General features: G+C 39.4%; 1 protein-coding gene and 1 long non-coding RNA gene across 18 annotated transcripts in view; one reads left to right on the top strand and one right to left on the bottom strand.

Annotated features, from left to right (window-relative positions):
• CHL1 (cell adhesion molecule L1 like) overlaps positions 1 to 22,224 on the top strand; it is a 211,491-nt gene that overhangs the window by 164,287 nt on the left and 24,980 nt on the right. For all 17 annotated transcript variants that reach the window (XM_047746586.1, XM_047746615.1, XM_047746560.1 and 14 more), the window contains 6 exons: positions 3,539 to 3,670; positions 9,123 to 9,263; positions 10,036 to 10,147; positions 12,099 to 12,265; positions 14,764 to 14,929; positions 17,711 to 17,835. In XM_047746586.1, the coding sequence (XP_047602542.1) occupies positions 3,539 to 3,670; positions 9,123 to 9,263; positions 10,036 to 10,147; positions 12,099 to 12,265; positions 14,764 to 14,929; positions 17,711 to 17,835 (843 nt within the window). The remainder of the gene's footprint in view (positions 1 to 3,538; positions 3,671 to 9,122; positions 9,264 to 10,035; positions 10,148 to 12,098; positions 12,266 to 14,763; positions 14,930 to 17,710; positions 17,836 to 22,224) is intronic.
• The window catches only part of LOC125109590 (uncharacterized), a 45,621-nt gene continuing 33,452 nt past the window's right edge, over positions 10,056 to 22,224 (bottom strand). The window contains exons 3-4 of the long non-coding RNA XR_007130294.1: positions 16,639 to 16,693; positions 10,056 to 10,249 (exon numbers count right to left, since the gene is read on the bottom strand). This is a non-coding gene — a long non-coding RNA (uncharacterized LOC125109590). The remainder of the gene's footprint in view (positions 10,250 to 16,638; positions 16,694 to 22,224) is intronic.

Here is a 22,224-nt window from a genome sequence, read left to right as displayed (position 1 = left end):
AGCCACCCAGGCGCCCCAAGAAAACCTCCTTTTCAAATAAGCTGCTATTTCTAAAAAGTTTCAATTAAGTCCAAGTTTGATGAACCTAACAATTGTGATTTAATAGAATATAGGTATTTAGTAGGAATCTGTTACTAAGCAAATAGTGTCCATGTTGTTTCATAGATACCAAATTTCCTATTTTATGTTACTTCATTTTCCTTACAGTGATAAACGTCTCTAATTAACTTGCTTATTATATTCTGAATGTTCAGTCATTTGCATCTCAGTTTTTAACAGCATAGAGAAATTATCATTTTTTTATTTACAATTATGACAAAATGAGTAAAGTTTCAACATAAGTAGTTTTTATCGGTTACCACGTATCATAGGATAATAGAAGAATGGGATTCAGTGATGATGTTGTCTCAGAATTTTCCAATTTAGCCCCCCACCCCCACCCTTTCCTTGAGCATTTTTTTCATCGTTTCAACTAGATCTTACCCTTCAGGAATAGAGTTACGTGTTCTAAGCTTGGGCAAACATTTGTTTGTTCTCTATTCCTGCATGTCCCTAGCGTTACTTCACTCACCAAAAATACCCTGACCCATAGCCAGCGCCCTCAGGCTCACTGTGTGTTCTTTGGTGAACAGAATAGCAGCTAGCTAAATGTGTGCAACCAAGACATGAGATTATGAGACTGTGAATTACTAGAAGTGAGTGGTTCCCTCCTATCCAAGACTCCTCCTTTCCTCCCTGTGCCTTTCTCACTGGAGTCTTGAGGGACCTATCATTTCCGTTCAACTCATAATTACTCCACATGTGTCTGTTCTCACTGTGCCAAGCAGAGGTGACACAAGGAAGACTAAGAGGCCACCCTGGCTCTTCATTTATCTGAGAAGTAGAAAAACAAATGTCTAAGCACTTTTATCTATCTATCTATCTATCTATCTATCTATCTATCTATCTATCTATCTATCATCTATATAAAAGCTTCTCCGAAAGGGGGAAGGTGAAGTTTAGTGATGAGTTCTAGTGAATATACGAAATCTTGGTATCAGCCTTCCGGGGGATAGATGTCGGGGCAGCTTGGATTTGGAAGCACAAAGTGGAAGTTGGTAAAGCGATATGGCCTTGGTTTCTATCAGTGGTCCAAATTAATAAAATAGTAATTAACTAGGAATAACATCACATTTACACAGGATGTCAATGCTGCTCAGTTTGTAGGTCTGCAGATCTATGGAGTAGCAAGAACACAGAATGGGGCTTCTTGGGGCGCCTGGGTGGCTCAGTTGGTTGAGCGGCTGCCTTCGGCTCAGGTCATGATCCTGGGGTCTTGGGATTGAGTCCTGCATCGGGCTCCCAGCTCAGCGGAGAGCCTGCTTCTCTCTCTCCCTCTGCTTGCTGCTTTGTCTCCTTGTGTTCTCTGTCTGTATCTCTCGTCAAATAAATAAATAAAATCTTAAAAAAAAAAAAAGAAGAAGAATGGGGCTTCTTTTCTTGGTGACGCTGAGCAAATTGGATGGCATCTCCAAGGCTCAGTCCTTGGTCTGCAAGGAGAGTTGGATAGGGTGATAACTTAAGCTTAACATGGACACCTACGTGTTAATGATATTTGTAGGATGACAATACAAATAAAATCCTGATTTTCTTAAGCGTGTATATTTAAAGAAATGTCATCATCGCATGATCTTCTTTAATTATTTTAAATATCATTGATAACATTAATTTCAGGTGTACAACATAATGATTCAATATTTGTATATATTAAAAAACGATCACCAGATTAAGTCTAGTTAACATCCATGGCCACATAGTGACAAATGTTTTCTTTTTTCTCTTGTGATGAGGTCTTTAAAGATCTACTCTCGTAGCAAGACAAATATACAATACAGTATGTTGACTATAGTCAACATGCTGTACATTACATCCCTACGATTTATGCTCTTACATTTAATTTTTGCTCTGAGAACAATAGTCTCAGTTTGCTGTTGTAAACAAGGAAATTTTCATGTTCATGAAACTTTTTTCTCTAGCGCAAATGCTTAATTTTATTGTGGTTGTTTGAAAAGATAAAAGTAACAATAACATCAAAAATGAGCATAGACCCACACATACACACACATCTCAGAGAGTCATATGCAGTTTATAATTTGAATGTTTACATTTTAACCTACCTGACTAAATATATACAGATTATAGATTATGAATACCCAGTTTTTTTGTTTGTTTGTTTGTTTTAAGATTTTGTTTATTTGACAGACAGAGATCACAAGTAGGCAGAGAGGCAGGCGGGGGTGGGGGGCTGGCGGGGGGAGGGAAGCAGGCTCCCTGCTGAATCCCAGGACCCTGGGATCATGATCTGAGCCAAAGGCAGAGGCTTTTAACCCACTGAGCCACTCAGGCGCCCCATGAATACACAGTTTTAATTTAAGATTTTTTTAACTAAGCCCACACCCCATGGAATAATTACTAGGGCATGTCTCTTGCTTGGACTTGAATTTGCTAGGGTTATTTGTATATTTTTGTTTTTCTTGGTGCATTTATAGGCATTTTCATTTCACATAATCTTTTTGTAAAAAAAGATTTTTTTTTGTAAAAGCTGTTTAAATGACAGTTTTTCATTTACACGTATATGTATCTCTAAAAGAGTTTTCTTTTTGACAAAAATGGAAATCTGAAAATGTCTTGGGGGAAATAACGAAGCAACACTTAATGGGAATTACTACCTGCAGGTATTGTGCAATTTTTTTCTGGAATCAAATTATCCAAACCATCCACACTTTAATCTAAATCTTTTATTCACTCCTGACATAGTAATATACTTAAGGTGACAAAGTAGGATGGTAATATTTGCACTAAAGACAAATGTCTCATTCTGTCCTGCAACACCACTTAGAATTATACTATTGGAGCATTAGGGCATGTGAAGATGCAAGTAATTTAAATACACCTTTTCTCCCATTGTTTTGAGGACAATAAGCTAAATATTGCTTTTAGGCTTCCTTCTCCCTGCCTTACAAAAAAATAATCTCTAGGAAAATCATGTTTCCCAAATTTTTAAGATAGATAAGTAAATATGGATATATAAATGCTACAAAATCATTAGGAAATATTTAAAATAAATGCTGAACATTTTAATTTCATTTAAAAATTCTGAAAATACGTTTACCGAATATCAGCCTTGTCAGATGCCTTGCTGCAGCTTGAAACTAAGCTGTAGCCAGCACTAACTAAACTTAACCATCTGCTTATCCCGCCTTCATTTTCTGTTAACAGGATAGATACTTGTGTTGCCAAATAAAGTGATTGTATATATGCTGATTTTATTATACATGCAAAAAGTCCAAATTAGATCACACATGTACACATACACACACATCCTATAACACAAAAACAGTGCTCACCTTGCCTTACAGAGCAAGTACCAAAAAGAGCTAGTGTGCACTACTTTATTGTGTCTGCCATCTGCTGGTGCATTATAGAAATACAGGCCTTAACATGTTTGGACCTTCTGACACAGATAAAATCACTCATGATCTCTTCACTTTACTTCCAGAGCCTCCTCACTGGACAAAGAAACCTCAGAGTGGTGTGTATAGCACTGGGAGCAGCGGTATCTTGTTATGTGAGGCAGAAGGAGAACCTGAGCCCACGATCAAGTGGAGAGTCAATGGCTCCCCAATCGACAGTGAGTGAAAACACTTCTGATTCAGCGCTGAAGGCAGTGGTGCGCTGGGATGCTTGATAGTCGGACACCCTGCGTTTGTGTAAAAATGCAGGTGGGAAGTGGCTGGGCTATCAGGACAGAACCAGCCAGGGAATCCAAAATCGTGTCTTTCTAAGCATTTTGATTTATGCTCCGATTTATGGAGAAGCCATAAACAATATTCGTATTCATTGGGTCATTACATTAATTGTATATAAAAATATGGTTAAAAAAATAAAGCAGGTGAATGAGAAAGAGAATCCAAGGAGGAAAGCCCATCACTTTCTTTCTCCTTGAGGAGAGATAGGTGCAGCGACCTAGTGGTTGACAGCATAGGTTGGAAGTCAGGACTTATTATAGACAAAGGCAACAGCAACCCTGCCCTGGGTTCTGCTCTTTACAAGCACCTACTCTGACCATCCTTTGGTCATGCTGGCCTCCTCTATTATTTGAGGAATTCACAGGGCCAGTGAGACCTGCAGAGCTTGGACGCATGTCCCCTACCCCTGGCTCCCTACATGTTCTCGGTGGAGCTCCAGTAGTACCCAAGACCAGAAAATCCCCTGTCCAGTCAACTCTGAGCCCTCCCACAGGGGATGCATAAAGGCTGAAGACCGATTGTTGCTATACCATTTCCAGCAAGGAATTCTGAGAAGTCCAAAAATCTTCAATTTGAACCTAGAGGTCTGGTCAGTTTGAATGTCTTTGTGAAAGTAGGATAGAACAAATTTGTCAGTTGATTATCTTAATTTTCAGTGTTTACTTTGTTATCTGTTGCTTTCATAAGTCCCTTTTGTCCTGGACCCACTCATGTCAAGGGTAGACATCCAGGTGGTCCATAGACCTAAGGTCCCATCTAGGCTATGTACCTTCCCAGGTGTGTGATCTCGAGCTGTTTACTGAATCTCCCAAAGCTTTAGTTTTTTAACAGCACAACAGAGCTAATGGTAGTTGGTTGTGATTGAATGAGGTAAATGAGGTCAACCACGTAGGATAGTGGCTTATCTGTAGAACATTGTGGTAGTTTATAAACTCTGGGGCCAGAATGCCTCTGTTTGCTTCTAGGCCCCACCATTTACTAGTTGTGTGATGGGGCCTATTACTGACTCTCTTAAAACCTGCTTCCTCATCAGTAAAATGGGTATAAAAATTGCAGCAACTCTTGGGTTGTTATATGGATTAAAGAATATACCATGCAGAGAATGCTCAGGACAGGGACACTCCTAAACTATTGTTTACTGTTATTGTTGTCATATAGCAAGCACTCAGGAAACCTTTTCCCTCATTATTAATATCCTCAAATTTGAGATTTTTTTTTGTCATCTCTTCAAGAGAGCAGACTAAGAAATGAGAGAAGAGACTTCAGGTAGATCCAAGGGAAATGAAAACAATTGTTGTTTATAAAGAATGTTGAGGATGCTGAAATAAGGAATGCAGATTCTCTGGACCATAAAATCATAAAATTGTATATCTGAATGGCACTTGACTATTTATGAAGGACATTCACATATTGCTTTGAATCCCCAAATGAACATTCTTTAATGGAGATACAATTATTCATATTTAACCAATTGATTCTTTCATTCAGTAATATTTATTGAACACGTTCTTTGTGCCAGGTGCTGACTGGCCTTATTGCTTGGGAGGTAGCTGTGAATAAAATGAACCTAGCTGGGAGAGTCAATCAATAGACGAATAAGCACGTAAACGTGTGCTTAGTGTGGTAAATAAAAAATAGCTGAGTGAGGGCTGAGTGTAATAGTTCAGGACCTAGAGTTGCTACTTTATTTTAAGATAATACTAGTAAGCCCCCTGTGGTGATTTACCTTTAGGGAGAAGGCCTGAAGGAGGCGAGGGAGGCGGCCATGGAAATATGTGTGGAAAAGCTTTCAGGGTTAAGAGGTCAGTGAGTGCAAAGACCCTGAGGTGTGTTCAGAGTGTTGATGTCAAGCAAGGAGTCCGGGGTGGTTGAAGCTGAGTGAGTGGGCAATGCTAGGACGTGAGATCAGTCAGCAGGTACAGGGGCCCTATCATGCATATCAAGGTGAAAGCCTGACTGGAGACTGGTGATTTTGTTGTAAATAAGATGGGCAGCACATGGAGGGTCTCGAGCAGAAGAATGATGTGATCTAATCTATTAACAAAAGATTGTTCCAACCACTGAATGGAGAAGCGACTGCATGACTACTCCAGCTAGAAGTGGCCTGAAAGACCCTAGAGCTGAGGGCTAGGTTGGTGGTAGTAATGGTGAGGTTCTGGATGTCTTCTCAAAGTAGAGCCAGTAGGTTTGTTCCTGGATGGGGAGGTCAAGGCTGAAAATAAACTTACACAAGACAGCACAGCTGAATAATGGCAGGTATAGAACCAATGCCACATCTTCACAGTCTGAGGTCAGTGTTCCTTCCATAGCTCTAGACCACAGCTCTCCTTGCTCCCCTACAAATGGTAGTAACCATCTATAGGTTGGGATGCTTGGTGATGGTGGGCTAACTAAAGGATCTGAAATCTCTCTGAGCTTATAGGTCTAGCAATTCTGTATCCTTTATATGTAGTATTTCAAAATTCAATGAAACGGGTTACTAGTATTGGTAACAGTCCTAACTTTTTTTAAAATACTTTGCATGCAGTATCTGTGAGCTTTCTTACAAGCCCTGCAGAGGAGATTTTTTATTTTTATTTTTTTTTTATTCTCCAGTTTGCACGTGTGGCAACTAAGGTTTCAGGGAGGTCATGCTACTTAATTGAGGACACAACCCCAGTATATTTAGAGCTAGACATGGAACCCAGAAATGATTAAGTGTCAGAGCTGAAGTTTCTCCCACCATATTTCTTGCATTCTCACCCACTGAGCTGACCAAGGACAACTGATGATAGCACTAGTGTTTTTTGCTTGATGTTGATGCAGAACTGGCTTTCTTGATTACCAGGACCTCTTGTTATCCTTGGCCCATATGCAGCAACGCTCTCTAGTTGCCATGCCTCTCCTGAAGGGCAGTGTGGAGCCATTCTTATTAGCTCTGTGTCATCTCAAATCTAAGGCTATAGTTTCATTTCTTCTTTTTGTAATGCTGTTGAATCAGGGTTTACCATGGGCAGATGACATAAGGAGTTTAAAGGTAATGATGGGGTGAGCTTTGTAAGTTGTAGATCTGGGTGTCTGTGTGGGCATGCAGAATCAGGTCAGAGCTTCAGTCCTCTGCAGCCTTAAAGAACTCCAAAGAACAACTCATCCTAGCCATTCCCAAGAGATAAACTGCCCTGCAGGTTTGTACCAATTTTCTACTCTTGCTATACAAATGATCACTAATTTAGTGGCTTGAGACAGTAGACATGTATTAATTTACAATCTATAGATTAGGAGTCTAGCCAAACCTCCTTGGGCTGAACTCAGGGTGTCAGCTATGCTATGTTCCCTTCTGAAGGGACTAGGAGAGAACCCCTTTCCTTGTCTTTTCCTGTTCCTAGAGACCACAGTCCTTGGCACATGACTCTCCATCTCCAAAGTCAGCATCATTGCATATCTGACCATCCTATCCTAGCCCCGTCTCCCTTTCTCTGGCCACAGCCAAGGAAGCTTCTCTGATTGTAAGGAGCCATGTAATTACATTGGGGCCACTTAGATAATCCAGGATAATACCTCCATTACAAGGTCCTTAATCATCTCTGCAAAGTCCCTTTTGCCATGGAAGGTATAATATTTTGTAGTGGTAGAAATTAGAACATGGGTATCTGTTGGGGGCTCTTACTCTACCTACCACAAAGACCTTCTAGGAATAAAATGCCACCCAACATAAATGGTTTTCCATCATTTCAGGAAATATTTTCCAGCTGCCTCCTCTGTGCCTAAAAGCAGGCACTGGGGAAACTGTATACAATGCACAGACAAGGTCCTGTCTATGTGGAGTTCACAGTCAAGTGTAAAATTTTGTTCATTTTTGACTACCAAATGTATACAAAAAATCTTCTAATTTAATAAGCAATACTCTATGTTTTCTATAAACCAAAACCTAGTATAGTCACTATTTTGTATAATAGAGACACAATAAGGTCTCCTGGGTGGCTCAGTCAGTTAAGTGTCTGCCTTCGGCTCAGGTCATGGTCCCGGAGTGCTGGGATGGAGCCCCACATTGGGTTCCCTGCTCACCGGGGAGTCTGCTTCTCCCTCTGCCCTTTTCCTCTGCTCATGCTCTCTCTTTCAGATAAATAAATAAAAACTTTTTTAAAAAAATAGACACACACACACACACAAAATAGAGACACAATAAGGAAAAAAATAGGTTTCTTGGTAATCTTGTAATGTCATTTATTTTTTTCAGGTTTTTAAAAAATTTTTATTTATATTTAGAAAGAGAAAAAGTGAGAGCAGGAAGGGGCAGAGGGAAGGAGAGAGAATCTTAAGCAGGCTCCACGCTCAGCCCAGCGTGGTGATTGATCTCATGACCCTGAGATCATGACCCTAACCAAAATCAAGAGTTGGATGCTCAACTGACTGGGCCACCAAGGTGCCCCTTGTAATGTTACTTAAATTAAAAATTTTAACATCTGTGCCCCTCAGTCATCATTCCTGGCTAATATTTCCTTTATACTGCTTGTTTGTAGTGTCATAACAAGGCTACAGGATTTGGCATATGTCATTCATTTCTCCAAAATCCAGTCCCTCCTTCTACAATGGCCGTGTTAGTGCTAATCTAGCAGGTTCTGAGCCGTGTTCGTGAGAGCGCGTATGCTGTTTCCAACAGAGTTCTTTGACCCTTAATAAATGTACTTGAAATATTAGATTTTCTAATTTCCCAAAGATATTTCCAGAATTATACCTGGGTCAGGATTTATTGCCAAAACATAGAAAATCTAGCCCCTGATCTCAAGAAGTATTTACCCTTACTGTGAGAAAACAAAATATATGAGCTGTGTATCCAAGTGGTTAAATGGCAAAGCAAGACAAGTGAAACGAATGATATAGATCAGAAAATGGCATGGGGAAGAACAATCATATAGAGGAACAGAAGTGTCAAATGGGGAACAAAGGAGCCAGTGTTGGTGAGGGCTCGCTTCATGCTGATCACGTGATTTGTGTTGGCAGTATCAGGACCTAAATATATAAGAGTAAGTGAGGTTTAGTTATAGTGGGACTTGAGTGCTGAACAAAAAATCTGAAATTTTATTTATGGGTTTGGATAGGGAGAGGCAATGAGCTAGAGATCAACAAATATTTTAGCAATAAATATTAATCTGAAGGAAGATTGAAATTGGAGAAGGCTCTGGAAAGAAAAGCCCATGGTTGATGCAAAGAAATTCTACAAATTGGCTTCAGTGAACTATTATTCACCCTAAACTGGTCTTAAAATATAAATACTGTGTGACACATTTAATAAATGGCATATAAATATTTTATGTCCTATTTTTTATCAAACTGACATTCTTTAATCTCTTGCAGAAAATCCATTTGCTGGTGATGTTGTCTCCCCCAGGGAAATCAGTTTTACCAACCTGCAACCGAATCACACTGCTGTGTACCAGTGTGAAGCCTCAAATGTCCATGGCACTATCCTTGCCAATGCCAATATCGACGTTGTAGGTAAGTAGACTGTTTACCTGCTGTTTTCTTTTTTTTCTTTTTTTTTTTTTTTAAGATTTTATTTATTTATTTGACAGACAGAGATCACAGGTAGGCAGAGAGGCAGGCAGAGAGAGAGAGAGAGAGAGAGGAGGAAGCAGGCTCCCTGCTGACCAGAGAGCCCGATGCGGGGCTCGATCCCAGGACCCTGGGATCATGACCTGAGCCGAAGGCAGAGGCTTTAACCCACTGAGCCACCCAGGCGCCCCTACCTGCTGTTCAAGGTCATGCACACCAATAGGCTGAATTCCAGACACATAAAACTTGGGAGGAATATCATCAAAGTACCTTTCACCTTACATTTGGGCATTGGCCTTCATACTAAAATTATACTTTCTTTTTTCTTTATATTTTTGAGAGAGAGAGTGTGTGTTTGTGTGAGCGCGTGCGAGCACACGAGTGGGGTGAGGGGACAGAGGGACAGAGAGAATCTTAAGCAGACTACCCACTCGGCACAGAGCCTGATGCGGGACTCGATCTCATGACCCTGAGATCATGACTTGAGCCAAAATCAAGAGTCAGACTCTTAACCGACTGAGCCACCCAGGTGCCTCCAAAATTATACTTTCAAAAATGGACTGAATTTGGATATTTTTCTAATTCAGGAATATATACTGCAGTATTCAGCTGTCTCCCCTTTCTGTTAATATGACTAGGATACAGAAAAACCTAAGGTGTGCACATTATTTTTTACATGAACGTTGACAACCGTATTTATGTCATTTTCAAATAGATGTCCGTCCACTGATAGAAACCGAAGATGGAGAGAACTATGCGACAGTGGTTGGGTACAGTGCTTTCTTACACTGCGAGTTCTTTGCTTCACCTGAGGCAACAGTGTCCTGGTAAGCTGGTACAAGGTTTTCTTGAGAGAATGTCAGTGGTAGATTTCACCTTGTGTCTTCATCCATCATTTGACAGGCTGCTGTTACATGTGGCCAGTGCCTCTGAGAAATAAGGGAGCAAACTTAATTACCTACCTCTCCTGAAACTGTTGACTAGATGTGTAGGATTTTTCTCTCCTGGGGAGATTAGGGAGAGCCATTTCTGCTTACAAAGGAAAGCAAAGAATTGAAGTGATTACCAAGACGATTTTACAGATAGATTTGGTTTTTCATTATGGGTTTATCGAAAGTCATCTATCACAGCTGACCCTTGGACATTGTGGAGGTTGGGGCTGATCCCCCTTGCAACTGAAAACTTTTGTCTCCCCCAAAACTTAACTACTAATAGCCTATAGTTGACCAGAAGTCTCACCTATAATATAATTGATCAACACACATTTCATATGTTATATGTATCATATATTATATTGTTATAATAATAGCTCTTTTTCTTAAATGTTTTTCTATATTTCTAGGCCTATACAGTTTGTGAGTTCTTTCAGGCGGTTGTGTATTTCCAAAAATTTCTCCAATATATTTAATTGAAAATAATTCATATACAGGTGGACCCACACAGTTCACACCTGTGCTGTTCAGACTTAATCGTACTTTTTTGTTGTCGTTTTGGGTCTTTTCCAAATAATTATCTAAGCATGCATTCGACTCCAAACACATCTGCTTAAAACTTTTCCAACATGTTTTTTGAATTTTATTTCAATATATCAATTGGTGTAATAAGTCCAGATACCTCTTGTGGATCTGCCATATTTCTTACTTCACCAGAGAAGCTTGGAAGCACTGTTCCTAAGTAAGCCTGCCATGGCTCTGCAGGGCTGAGATTAGAGTGAGGAGGGAGAGGCAAGTACAGGTCAGATCCCCTCTTTATTTAAAGATTGGATATTTTGCTCATCGTGGATTTTTTAAATGCTTTTATTTTTTAAAAATACTCCATTAAAATATTATTTATCTTGGGACACATGGGTGGCTCAGTTGGTTAAGTGGCTGCCTTCGACAGGGTCCTGGGATTGAGTCTACATCGGGCTCCCTGCTCAGCGGAGAGCCTGCTTCTTGCTCTGTCTGCCACTTCCCCTGCTTGTGCACTCTCTCTATGACAAATAAATAAAATCTTTAAAAAATAAATAAGTAAAAATAAAAAAAAACATTATTTATCTTGAGTCCTGAGATTTTTTTGGCCATCCTTACATTTTGCCTCTGAGGCAAGTGCCTCACTGGCCTTACCCTAGTCCCGAGCTCTGGAAAGTCCTACGTGAATGGCAGCCAGAGTTTACCCTCTGATTTTTTTTTTTTTTTTTTTTTTTTGGGTTCCAGCAGAGCCTCTTATTGTGCAGTGTACTGGGTAAATCAAGATTTGGCAGCAAATGCTCAGAAAATGGATGAATGTAGGAGAAAATGACTCTGGGTTGATAAGGGCAAATGTAATCCATGTCCACAGGACAGGAACTACTTCTTGGCCTGTAATATTTCTGAATGACCAATGTCCCCCCAGGACGGCAGGAGGTTCAGAAAGTTCATTATCTCTTTCAATTACTAGCTTTCCCATTTAGTACCCTGAAGCGATCATTAACTAAAGAGTTCACCATCAATACACCAGAAAATATTTATTAAGCTGTGAGGACAGATGCAAAAACGGTCCTTATAGCTACAAGAAATACAGCAGAAGCATAGAGTATGGACTGAATTTCCTCTAGCCACAGTCTGTCTGGGCAGATCAGATATACACTTTGGCTAGGACCCATTCTGGGAAAAAGATAAACCCCAGTGGAACATTTCATAAGGTCTCCAGAGCTCCTGAAGAAAGGGTAAGCTTGAATGACATCAGCAACCCATTTCAGCAAGAGTCTACAGTTCTGTCACGTCTCAAATTGATTTATGCCCCTTTCTGTGTTCATAGGCAGAAGGTGGAAGAGACGAAACCTCTTGAAGGTAGACGGTACCATGTCCATGAAAATGGCACATTGCAGATCAACAACACCACAGAAGATGATGCTGGCTCATACTCTTGTTGGGTTGAAAATGCTAAAGGAAAAACTGCAGTCACGGCCAACTTGGATATTAGAAGTATTTTTATTTTGGTTTTACTTTGCCTGAATTCTCACATGGGTTCAGCTTGTCTTCCTTTTCCCAGATGAAACTATATGATTTATTTAAGTTTTTAGACTGTATTTCAAAAATACAGTCTTAACTAAAAACTGTTAAGTTTTTAGACTGTATTTCAAAACTCCCAGATTGTGTTTTGTCGATAAGACCGTCACAAAAATTATAGGATATGCTGATGATGTGTTCACGGCTTCTTACAATTTTAGGAGGGACTTAGGTATTTGGGAGATGACTGGCAACAATTTAAAATGCACTATTTGAGGATGTTTCTCTGACTATATTTTGTTTCAGTAACCCACTCAACATAATGTCATCAGTAATCAACTCTTGGAGCTAAAAATCTCACAAACCCATAAAAGTTCAACTTAATAAAGACCGGGGCGTGATAGGACGGAAGATTTTTTTGCTTTCTTCTTGCATCATAAACAGCTTTGCATTTTTTTCTCTCCTCAGAACAAAGTCCTGGGTTTCACTAGTATTTTGCTTTTAAAATTGCTCCAAAAATCCTTTTCAGGAAAACATAGTAGAGAGACCCCACAGTGATTGTAGGGAGGATCTATATTCTCTGTGACATGTCATTATCATAGCCAGCTCCTGCTGCTGCTAGATGACAAGTGTATTTGTTGAGTCATTGTTTTCATGGGTATCCTGATATTCTTCTCTCTCTCTTCACACACATGCCCTCTGTTCCTTGTTTTTCTTATATTCTTCTACAGTATTTGTTTCTTTTTGTACCCTAAGTTATCCAACATGCCAGCCCCATGAACTATATTTTTTTAAAGCACAAAGATACTCTCTTCAGACGTCTGCCCAACTCTCACGTCTGTCCACATGTTTATATGTCATGGACAATTTTCAAAATGCCCTTGTGAAGTCCGTGAAGATGATTCTTTTTTAGACTTTATAAAACCAACCTATATAAAAGTTTAGCGACTCAGTCAGATTCAGAGTCAAAGAGAGAGAAGCCTAGAATCCAAATGAACCTTAACTTTCTCATCGCCCTATGCAGCGCTTGGCCCAGAGTGGACCTCAGAACTGTAATTGACAGAGAGATGGACAGGGTCATGATTGTTTCATCTGCTCTAAACACCCACTTTATATGTAAGGCATATATAGGAATCTTATCCGTGAATAATTAAAACACAATTTTTGCATATAAAAAAGAAATTTCTGGAGTAGAGTTGAATGAGAGGCTACATCTTACAGTGTTTGAAAGCAAGAACTTTGGTCGCCATCAAACTTAGTTTCAGATTCTAGCTTCAACCCCTTACCAGTTGGGAAACTTCAGTATTGCTTAATTTCATTTTAGCCTTATGTTCTCTGGAAGGTGAAAATAGTATTTGTAGAGGTCCTGATCAATTGGATAGGTGGTTTATTAAATGGTATCAGTTATTATTAATAAGTGAATTTCTGATTTTAAATTTAGAAATAGGAGTAGATGTTTAATAAGTCACTTAAAATTAATTCAGTTAAATAATTTCTTCCAACTTCATGCTTGGGATACCGAATAATCCATTTTTTTTCTCACTTTCAATTTTCAATCGGTGCATGTAGTAACATATAAATAGTGAATATTAAACATACTGTGGAATTGGAGGTCAGCTTATGAGAGACTTGATCTCTGAGAGGGTTACCAAGTGGTACAGCAGGGTAAAGTATATCTCCCCTTAATACAGCCTCTAGGAGTAAGGATCCTATATTTTGAAACAGTCATAATGAGGAAATGTTTTTTAAGACAGCCAAATGTGATTCTTTTTAATTTATTTGATTTGAAATTGAATTTAGTTTGATATATTTGAATGTGAAGCTAGATTTTTGAGCTACGTATTGTGGATACCACTAATTTACTTTTAAAATATCACTCTCTGTACCTCATTCAACAAGAATTTCAACAAATATGTGTTGAGTACTTGCTACATACAGGGTCCCTTCTGGGCTGTGTGGATACTTCATGTAACAAAACAGACACCGCCTCTTCTTCACCGGGCTTATGTTCTAATTTCCCACCTTCATGTTGATAGATCACCTACGCATGGGCTTTATTATTTAACCTCCAGTATCTGAATTATTAATAAACACATTAATAGAAGATCAATTAATTTCCTTTTTTTCCCTTATGGTGGTGTGATCCCATGACCAGAAACAATAGAGAAATTATTATTTTTCAACCTCTAGAGACATTTGTTTGCTCCCACTCTTCTTACTCCTTTTGCCCAAGAAGTAAGTAAGGGGAATTTCTAAGATATTAATTAGTACTTTCACCCTAATTTCTCAGAGGCCCAGGCCTGATGGAAAGAAAACAGAAATATGATGTCAGGAAATCACAGCGCAGCAAACACTGCATTTTCGAAGACATGACTATTCCGTCGATGATTGCAGTTGATTAAATTGCAGGCACTTGATTGCAAAGTAAGCGGGGATGTATGCATCTCACTAGTCTCTTTGTTTGGTAAAAACAGATGCTACAAAACTTCAAGTTGCTCCTAAGAATCCTCGTGTCCCCAGATTGCATGCACTTGAATTATATTGTGAGAGCACGTGTGACCCACATTTGAAGCAGAGTTTGAAGCTGTCCTGGAGTAAGAATGGAGAAGCCTTTGAAATTAATGCCACAGAGGATGGCAGGTAGGGAAGGGGTTATGCTCTGTCATCATATGGGCTTGGGATTAATACTGAGCACTTGAAAAAAATAGTTGTGAAAGTGTTCACACGGAATTAAAATACCAAAAGTGATGAATACATTTCAGTCTTCACAGCAGGATTTAAAAGGTAATGCAGTGCACGGTTTCACTTTTCTCCCACATGGTTAACCGCTTCTTTTGCTGCTGACTTTTTATGGAATGTGTACCCTCCTGTTAACGCAGGAAACAGAGCCCACTCCGGGTGTGTGAGGGGTATCTGGAGGGGACCCTGCCCATCACCTGTTTCCATCCCAAACTCAGTCTACCTCATGAATAGGCAGAACCCGAGTCATACCTCCATTCCTTCCAGTTAGGAAGTACTGACAAACACAATTTTAAGCCTCCTAATCTCCATATAGAGAATACAGAAAAATATAGAGAGAGGAGGAAGTGTGAAAAGATGCTGACTACATTAGACAATATTAAGTACGTCAGAGAAAGAGAAAAGAATATTTACTGATTGCCTGTGCTGTCTTTTGAAAGCATACAGAGGGTAGCTCTCCTGTGTTTTGCGTCATGACTGAGTAGGGGTTAGATATAGACCGTCCTTAGCCAGATCTCACCTGCGGTTTTATGTTGTTACTCATCATTCTGAAAAAGTAAATCTGAAGATCGGAGATGCATTCCTTTGGCGAGACTGTGGCAGGATGGTAAATAAGAGCATGGCCTTGAGTCCAGTCGCCTGGATTTAAATCTCAGCCTAGTTACTTCTTGTGTCCCTGACTTTAGACCAGCCGCATAGCTTCTTTATGCCTTAATGTTACATTCTTCAGATACCTTCATAAGGTTATTATGAGTATTAACATACCAAGCACTTAGAAAACACTAAGTGCTCAGTCCAGTTTAGCTCTCATGATTTGTGCTAATGTCTGCAGACATGTGACGGCTTATCTCATGTCTCATACCTGCTTGGCCCCTATTGTGTGTGTGTGTGTGTGTGTGTGTGTGTGTGTGTGTGTGTGTGTGTGTGCTTGCACCACCTCTGTGCAGGGGCTTTGGTCTCGGCTGGCTACTTAATTGATTCCGTCTCATCCTTCCTGTATACTTAAGAGTTTGTGGAAAGGAGCATAGGTATTAACAACTAGTTGTCAATGAGACAAGAGGAGATTAATTATACCTAAAAGACTACACACTGCAACAGTGATCTTCACCCTTGGGTTAGGTCTTAGTCGATCTATCAACTGCAGGGATCTCTCCATGCTCTCCCTCTTTTGTCACAACTGCCTAGTTGCCTGGGGTCTTGCATATGATCTCTGGCCTACAGCCAAAAAGAGAGTTAGAGACTGGTGCCTGGTAAATGATGTGACCTGCATATTTAGGCCCTGATCCCAGAAACTCCAGACATCCTCTGTGTGGCCCAGTTGAATAGTTTCTGTAGGATACTAGGGCTGACACTCAAATGAACCTCTGGCTATCTCAGGGAACAAAGCAAGTGACACAGATATTCCGCCGGTTTTCCCTAGGGTAGGGTGAGGAACAGTAACCTTAGCTAGAATGTCTTAGAAGAGGTCTTTGGAGTAGGGAAGGCTGGGAGTAACTCTTGCTGCTGGGGTTGACTGGGGGCCCGAGCAGGCATGGAATTATAACAGGGAGCTGAGATCACAGGTATCTGCTGAATTTCTAGGGAACGATTAGTAAGCTCCTGTCTCTCACCTTCTGCTAGGACACCTTCTTATTGGTAGGTAGGCTGGGGGCCAGAGGCTTTTACCTGGGAAGAGATAAAGTGAGTTTTACATCAGAAATGTCAATTATAAAAGAAAGAAAGAAAGAAAGAAAGAAAGAAAGAAAGAAAGAAAGAAAGAAAGAAAGAAAGAAAAGAAAAGAAAGAAAAGAAAGAAAGAAATGTCAATTATATAAGAGTGTCTCTCCCTTTCTGCAAGGACATTTTTTCAACTACATAGCAAACTCTCGTTAATATATTTTGATTTAGTGGAACTTAATTTTCCTAAAAGTGCTTAAATAGTTAAGTTGACAATACACTGGTCTAGGGTAAAAGGTTATAATTTATAGTAAAGAAATTTTCATGTGCTAAACTGGATCAGAAATTGGCAAAATAGAGCAAAAGATAAAAAGCTAGTGGCCAATGATTTGCAAAAAAGAGGTACTAGTCTGCCCTCTACTGTTCAAATACACCACAGTGCAGTTGTTATCAGATTTCCCAGATGGGCGTTCTGCCTGTGAAGTAGAGGGATGAAGAAAAAGGACCCTTGTCAAAAATACAGATTACCAGACTCCAGGTCTGGCTCTTTAGATCTGGGGTGTGATTCAGGAATGTGCCTTTGTAAGAAGGACTCCGGTTGGTCCTATGTAGGTGATTCCCTTACTTAACAAATCTTAAGAATGATGCAAATGTATCTTAACTATTATAATATAGTTCAGTCTTTAGAAACACCAGGCAACACAGTTCTGTCACTAACCCATGTATCACAGATGGTTGGACTGGTAATTAAAACAAAACAAAGCCAACTGATAGCTTTCATGGCTGTGTGGACAGTTGTGTATGTTCAAGTAACATTTCATCTTCAGTTTCAACTCTAACACTCTCTAATAAAATTTGCATTATGTGAAGCTCTGTTTTGTTTTGCTTTTTCAACTCTTCCTTGATTTTTCCCCATGGGGAATATATATTTTTGAATATATGTTTCTGTTGTCTTCACCCTCATCATGTACTCATTTTTTTTTTTTTTTTTTTTTTTTTTTTTTTTTTTTTTTTTTTTACTGGCAGGATAATTATCGATGGAGCTAATCTGACTATATCTAATGTCACCTCAGAGGACCAAGGTATTTACTCCTGTTCAGCTCACACTGCTTTGGATAGTGTCACTGATGTAACTCAAGTAACTGTCCTCGGTAAGTGCACTAATGAGGAATCTCTTCATTTCTTCCCCACCACTGATTAAATTCTGTTGTTCTTAGGCCATTAAAGCCACAATTATTTGAGTCCCTGCATATATACCATTCTTTTGAATTTTTCACTTAAATAGTCATTCCACTTTCAAATGCTTTCTCCTCTTCTTGCTTTAAAGAAATTAATTAATGCTTAATTTCTTTTCACTGCATGGGTAATGTTGCCAAAAGCTGTGGGAGGCAGGCAATGTTATCAGCAGAGAGAAAACTGAAGCATGCTTGAGTTGTCAGGGTGCCTGAGCTGCCCTTTCCTAGCTTACAGAGAAATAGAGCTGAGGAATGGAGATGGGGTAGGCTTGGAGGGGGGGATCAGGCTGGGCGTCCCGTGGTGGTGGTGGCTCAGTGGTCATGCTCTAAACCAGAGAGATAGACTAAGTTCTCAGCATTCCAGGAAGGGAGTTGAGGAATTTCAAGAGCTCTGCAAAGGAATGACTTTGATTTTTTTTTTAAATGCTAATGTTAATTAGAAAATAATGTGCATACTTCTCTAGTGTAGTCAACACAATTAACCCTGCAATCACCCACATTTAAAGCTCTTAGACCAGCCTGGAGCATCTCTTAGACCACCATTAGCTCTTAAACCATCTTCTAGACCACCTCTCCTCCAGTTTCCTTGACAGATTTGCTCTCCACAAGCTATCTGATACGGAAATCTGACCGACGCGGACACCACCAACAAATCACTCACCCTCAAACTTCCTTTTGGGTCTGCCCTTTTGGGGAGCCTGGCAATAGAGGAGGGTGGCTGTGTTTCCATATTCCCTCCCTGCAAGCTGTGTCTGATTTCTCCCAGGGAGGCTCCCTTCACAAAATCCTCTATGATAAGATTCTATTAACTGCTCCCTCCCCCCACCAACCCCAGATATTCTACCAGTGATCTTTTGAAAGAGTAAAAAAAAAAAAAAAAACCTCTTGATACTATCCAAATTGTGTGAACTTTTTAATTTCTGCTGGGATCCTGACTAATACAGACATTTGACATTTTTTTAAATAGTTTTCTCTTAATAATTTTGTTTCCGTGGGTACTCCTTAGTCTTCCTTTTAGTTTTCTGATATTCCTTAGAAGTGTTTGATTTTGCCTAAACTCCTTTATTAGATGTGTCGATTAATCGTTATTATCAACAGGCATTTGAATCTTTAGCTCTCTGATTGCTGGGATCCACAGGTAGGTTGCTAACAGAGGTATACGCTGAGAGGAAATAATTCAGTTTCTTTGGCAATAGGATGTGAAAAATGAGTAAACGGGCTGGAGCTCTTCAAGTGAAGCAGATGGTCACCAGACTGGTTTCTACACACACACACACACACACACACACACACACACACACACACACGTAGTAGAGGGTATGAACTTGGTTCAATAAATTTTACCTTTAGGTGAGGTGTTGGGCCGTAGGAATTCAGCTGTTTCAGGGGACTACAAGCAGAAAGGTTTGACCCTCTAGGAATTATTTCACTAGTAAGTCATCAGATAAAAGAGTGGAGCTCCAGGTAAACTGGAGTTTATTCCAGGCACCACAGTGTAGGGGCCAGTCTCAGGATCTATAGACGTTTTCAGTATTTTGAGCCCTGCAGCCAGCAAAGGGATTGGGCGCCCGACTGCTTGGTTCATGCTGTCAAATGGCCTTGTAAAATTTAATATTTCATTCTTGTGATTAGGCTACCATGTTCTAGAACCATTAAATTTTGACGATTTTAAAGAAATGGTTGCTATGATTATATGTAATATTTACTAATGAAGTTTTTTTTTTTTTACCAATGTTTTAAGAATAAAAATAAACTAATTTAAAAAATAGTCCATGATGCAGATTTCATTTTCTTAACTACTTCTTGGAGTTTAACTCCTAATTTTTTAGGTCAATTCCTGGTCTTAGGAAGCATTGCTCATTAACAGACAATAACAAATAGATACCTGTGTAATTTCTTTATAAACCTCTTTTCCTGAGAAAACAATTTTTGCACATATATGTTTGACCCATTTCACTTGCTTTGAGAGTATTAAGTGGAGGGGTGCTTGGGTGGCTCAGTGGGTTAAGCCTCTGCCTTCGGCTCAGGTCATGATCCCAGGGTCCTGGGATCAAGCCCTGCATCGGGCTCTCTGCTCGGCAGGGAGTCTGCTTCCTCCTCTCTCTCTGCCTGCCTCTCTGCCTACTTGTGATCTCTGTCTGTCAAATAAATAAATAAAATCTTTAAAAAAAAAATGCTTAAAAAAAAAAAAGGTATCAAGTGCAGCCTGTAGTTCCATATGATTCTTGGAAGGAGCACATTCTAATGTCAGATGCTACATAAGGTTGTATTGGTTCCTTAAGTTAACTTTAAAGATGAGTGAGCTCTTAATCAGTGCTGAAGACAAATGTAAATTCTCTGAGTGCACAGATCTACGAACTGTTGAGGAAATAATTTCTTATTTAAGGCCCTAAAGTTTATGTGCACTCAGTGACCACATTTTAAAAATAAAATAGAGTCTTTTGAATTGGAAACAGTGTGTCTTTTACCAGTGTAAATTTCCAGCAGTGAGCAGGTACTCAGCATGGGCAATAGATGTTGCTTCCCCTTCAGAGAATAAAGAGCCCATGGGAAGGCCCTATGAGGTACTACTTAATTGTCTCCTCTGAGAAAAGATAAATGTCCCTGAATACAAAAGAGCACTGAAACCAAATTTGAGAAGTAAAGACCATTAGGGATAAGTTTTCTTTGTTTGTTTCGTTTATAGTTGCTTTTATTTTATTTAATTTTTTAGATTTGATTTATTTATTTGACAGAGAAATAGAAGTAGAGAGAGAGAGAGAGCAGGAGCAGGGAGGAGGGGCAGAGGCAGGGGGAGAAACAGGCTCCCCTGCTGAGCCAGGAGACAGGCATGGGACTCTATCCCAGGACTCTGGGATCATGACCCAAGCCGAAGGCAGATGCTTAACCGACTGAGCCACCCAGGCTGCCCAGTTGTTTTTTTTTTTTTAATAAAAATTTCCATGGACTTTAACACTCTTAAAGTCATTAACTACATAGTATCCAAAATATATAAAGAACTTATAAAACTCAACACCCCCAAACTGAATAATCCAATTAAAAAATGGGCAGAAGACACACCTGTACATTTTTCCAAAGAAGACAGAGAGATCGCCAATCGACATATGAAAGGATGCTCATCGCCAGGGAAATGCAAATCAAAACTACAATGAGATATCATCTCACACCTGTCAGGATGGCTAAAACCAACAACACAAGACACAACAGGTGTTGGCTAAGATGTGGAGAAAGGGGAACTCTCTTGATCTATTAGTGGGAATCCAAACTGCTATAGCCACTGTGGAAAACAATATGGAGAGTCCTCAAAAAGCTAATAGAGCTATCCTACAATCCAGCAATCACACTAGTAGGTATTTACCCACAGAATACAAAAATACTAAAGTAAAGTGATACATGCACCCCAACGTTTGTTTATAGCAGCATTATCTACAATAGCCAAGTCATGGAAACAGCCCAAGTGTCCATCAACTGATTAATGGATAAAGAGGAAATAGTATGTGTGTGTATATATATATATATATATATATAATGGAATATTACTCAGCCATAAAAAGGAATGAAAATTTGCAACAACATGGGTGGGCTAGAGAGTATTATGCTGAGCAAATTAAGTCAGAGAAAGACATACCATATGGTTTCATTCATATGTGGAATTTAAGAAACAAAACAAATGAGGAAAGGAGAAAAAAGAGAGAGAAGGCAAACCAAGAAACCAAGAAACAGACTTTTAACTATAGAGAATAAACTGATGGTTACCAGAAGGGAGGTGGGTGAGGGTGATGGGTCAGTTAGGGGAAGGGGATTAAGGAATGTATTTGTTGTGATGTATACAAATGCTGAATCACTATTTTGTACACTTGAAACTAATATTACACTCTTTTTAACTGCAATTTAAATAAAAACTTAAAAAAAGTCATCACCTACTCAATCTTCTAGTTTCTGACACATTTATCTGTGCCAGATTTTTCCCTTCCAATATAAACTGCCTTCCTACTCTTTCAAAACTCTAGCCAAGAGAGTATAAAAATTGCTATAATGTACTGAGAATTCATTGTTAGAAATTACAATAAAAATCCAGAGCATGCAGAAAAGAAAGCCTGAGTTCATGTTCTTTATCTTATTTTCCTATAGTCATAGGACCTAATTTTATTGCTCTCATATGGTAATTATATGCATGATTGAAGCGATAATATACTTTTCACTTATTCATTTAGTCACAAAACACTTATATCCCAAGCACTGTTGGTGATGCAAATATTCATAAAATGGAGTTCCTACTCTTGAAGATCTGTCATATAGAGGAAA

Source organism: Lutra lutra, chromosome 1 (assembly GCF_902655055.1).
Source record: "Lutra lutra chromosome 1, mLutLut1.2, whole genome shotgun sequence".
Lineage (NCBI taxonomy): Eukaryota > Metazoa > Chordata > Mammalia > Carnivora > Mustelidae > Lutra > Lutra lutra.
This window is presented reverse-complemented; position numbering and strand designations above follow the sequence as displayed.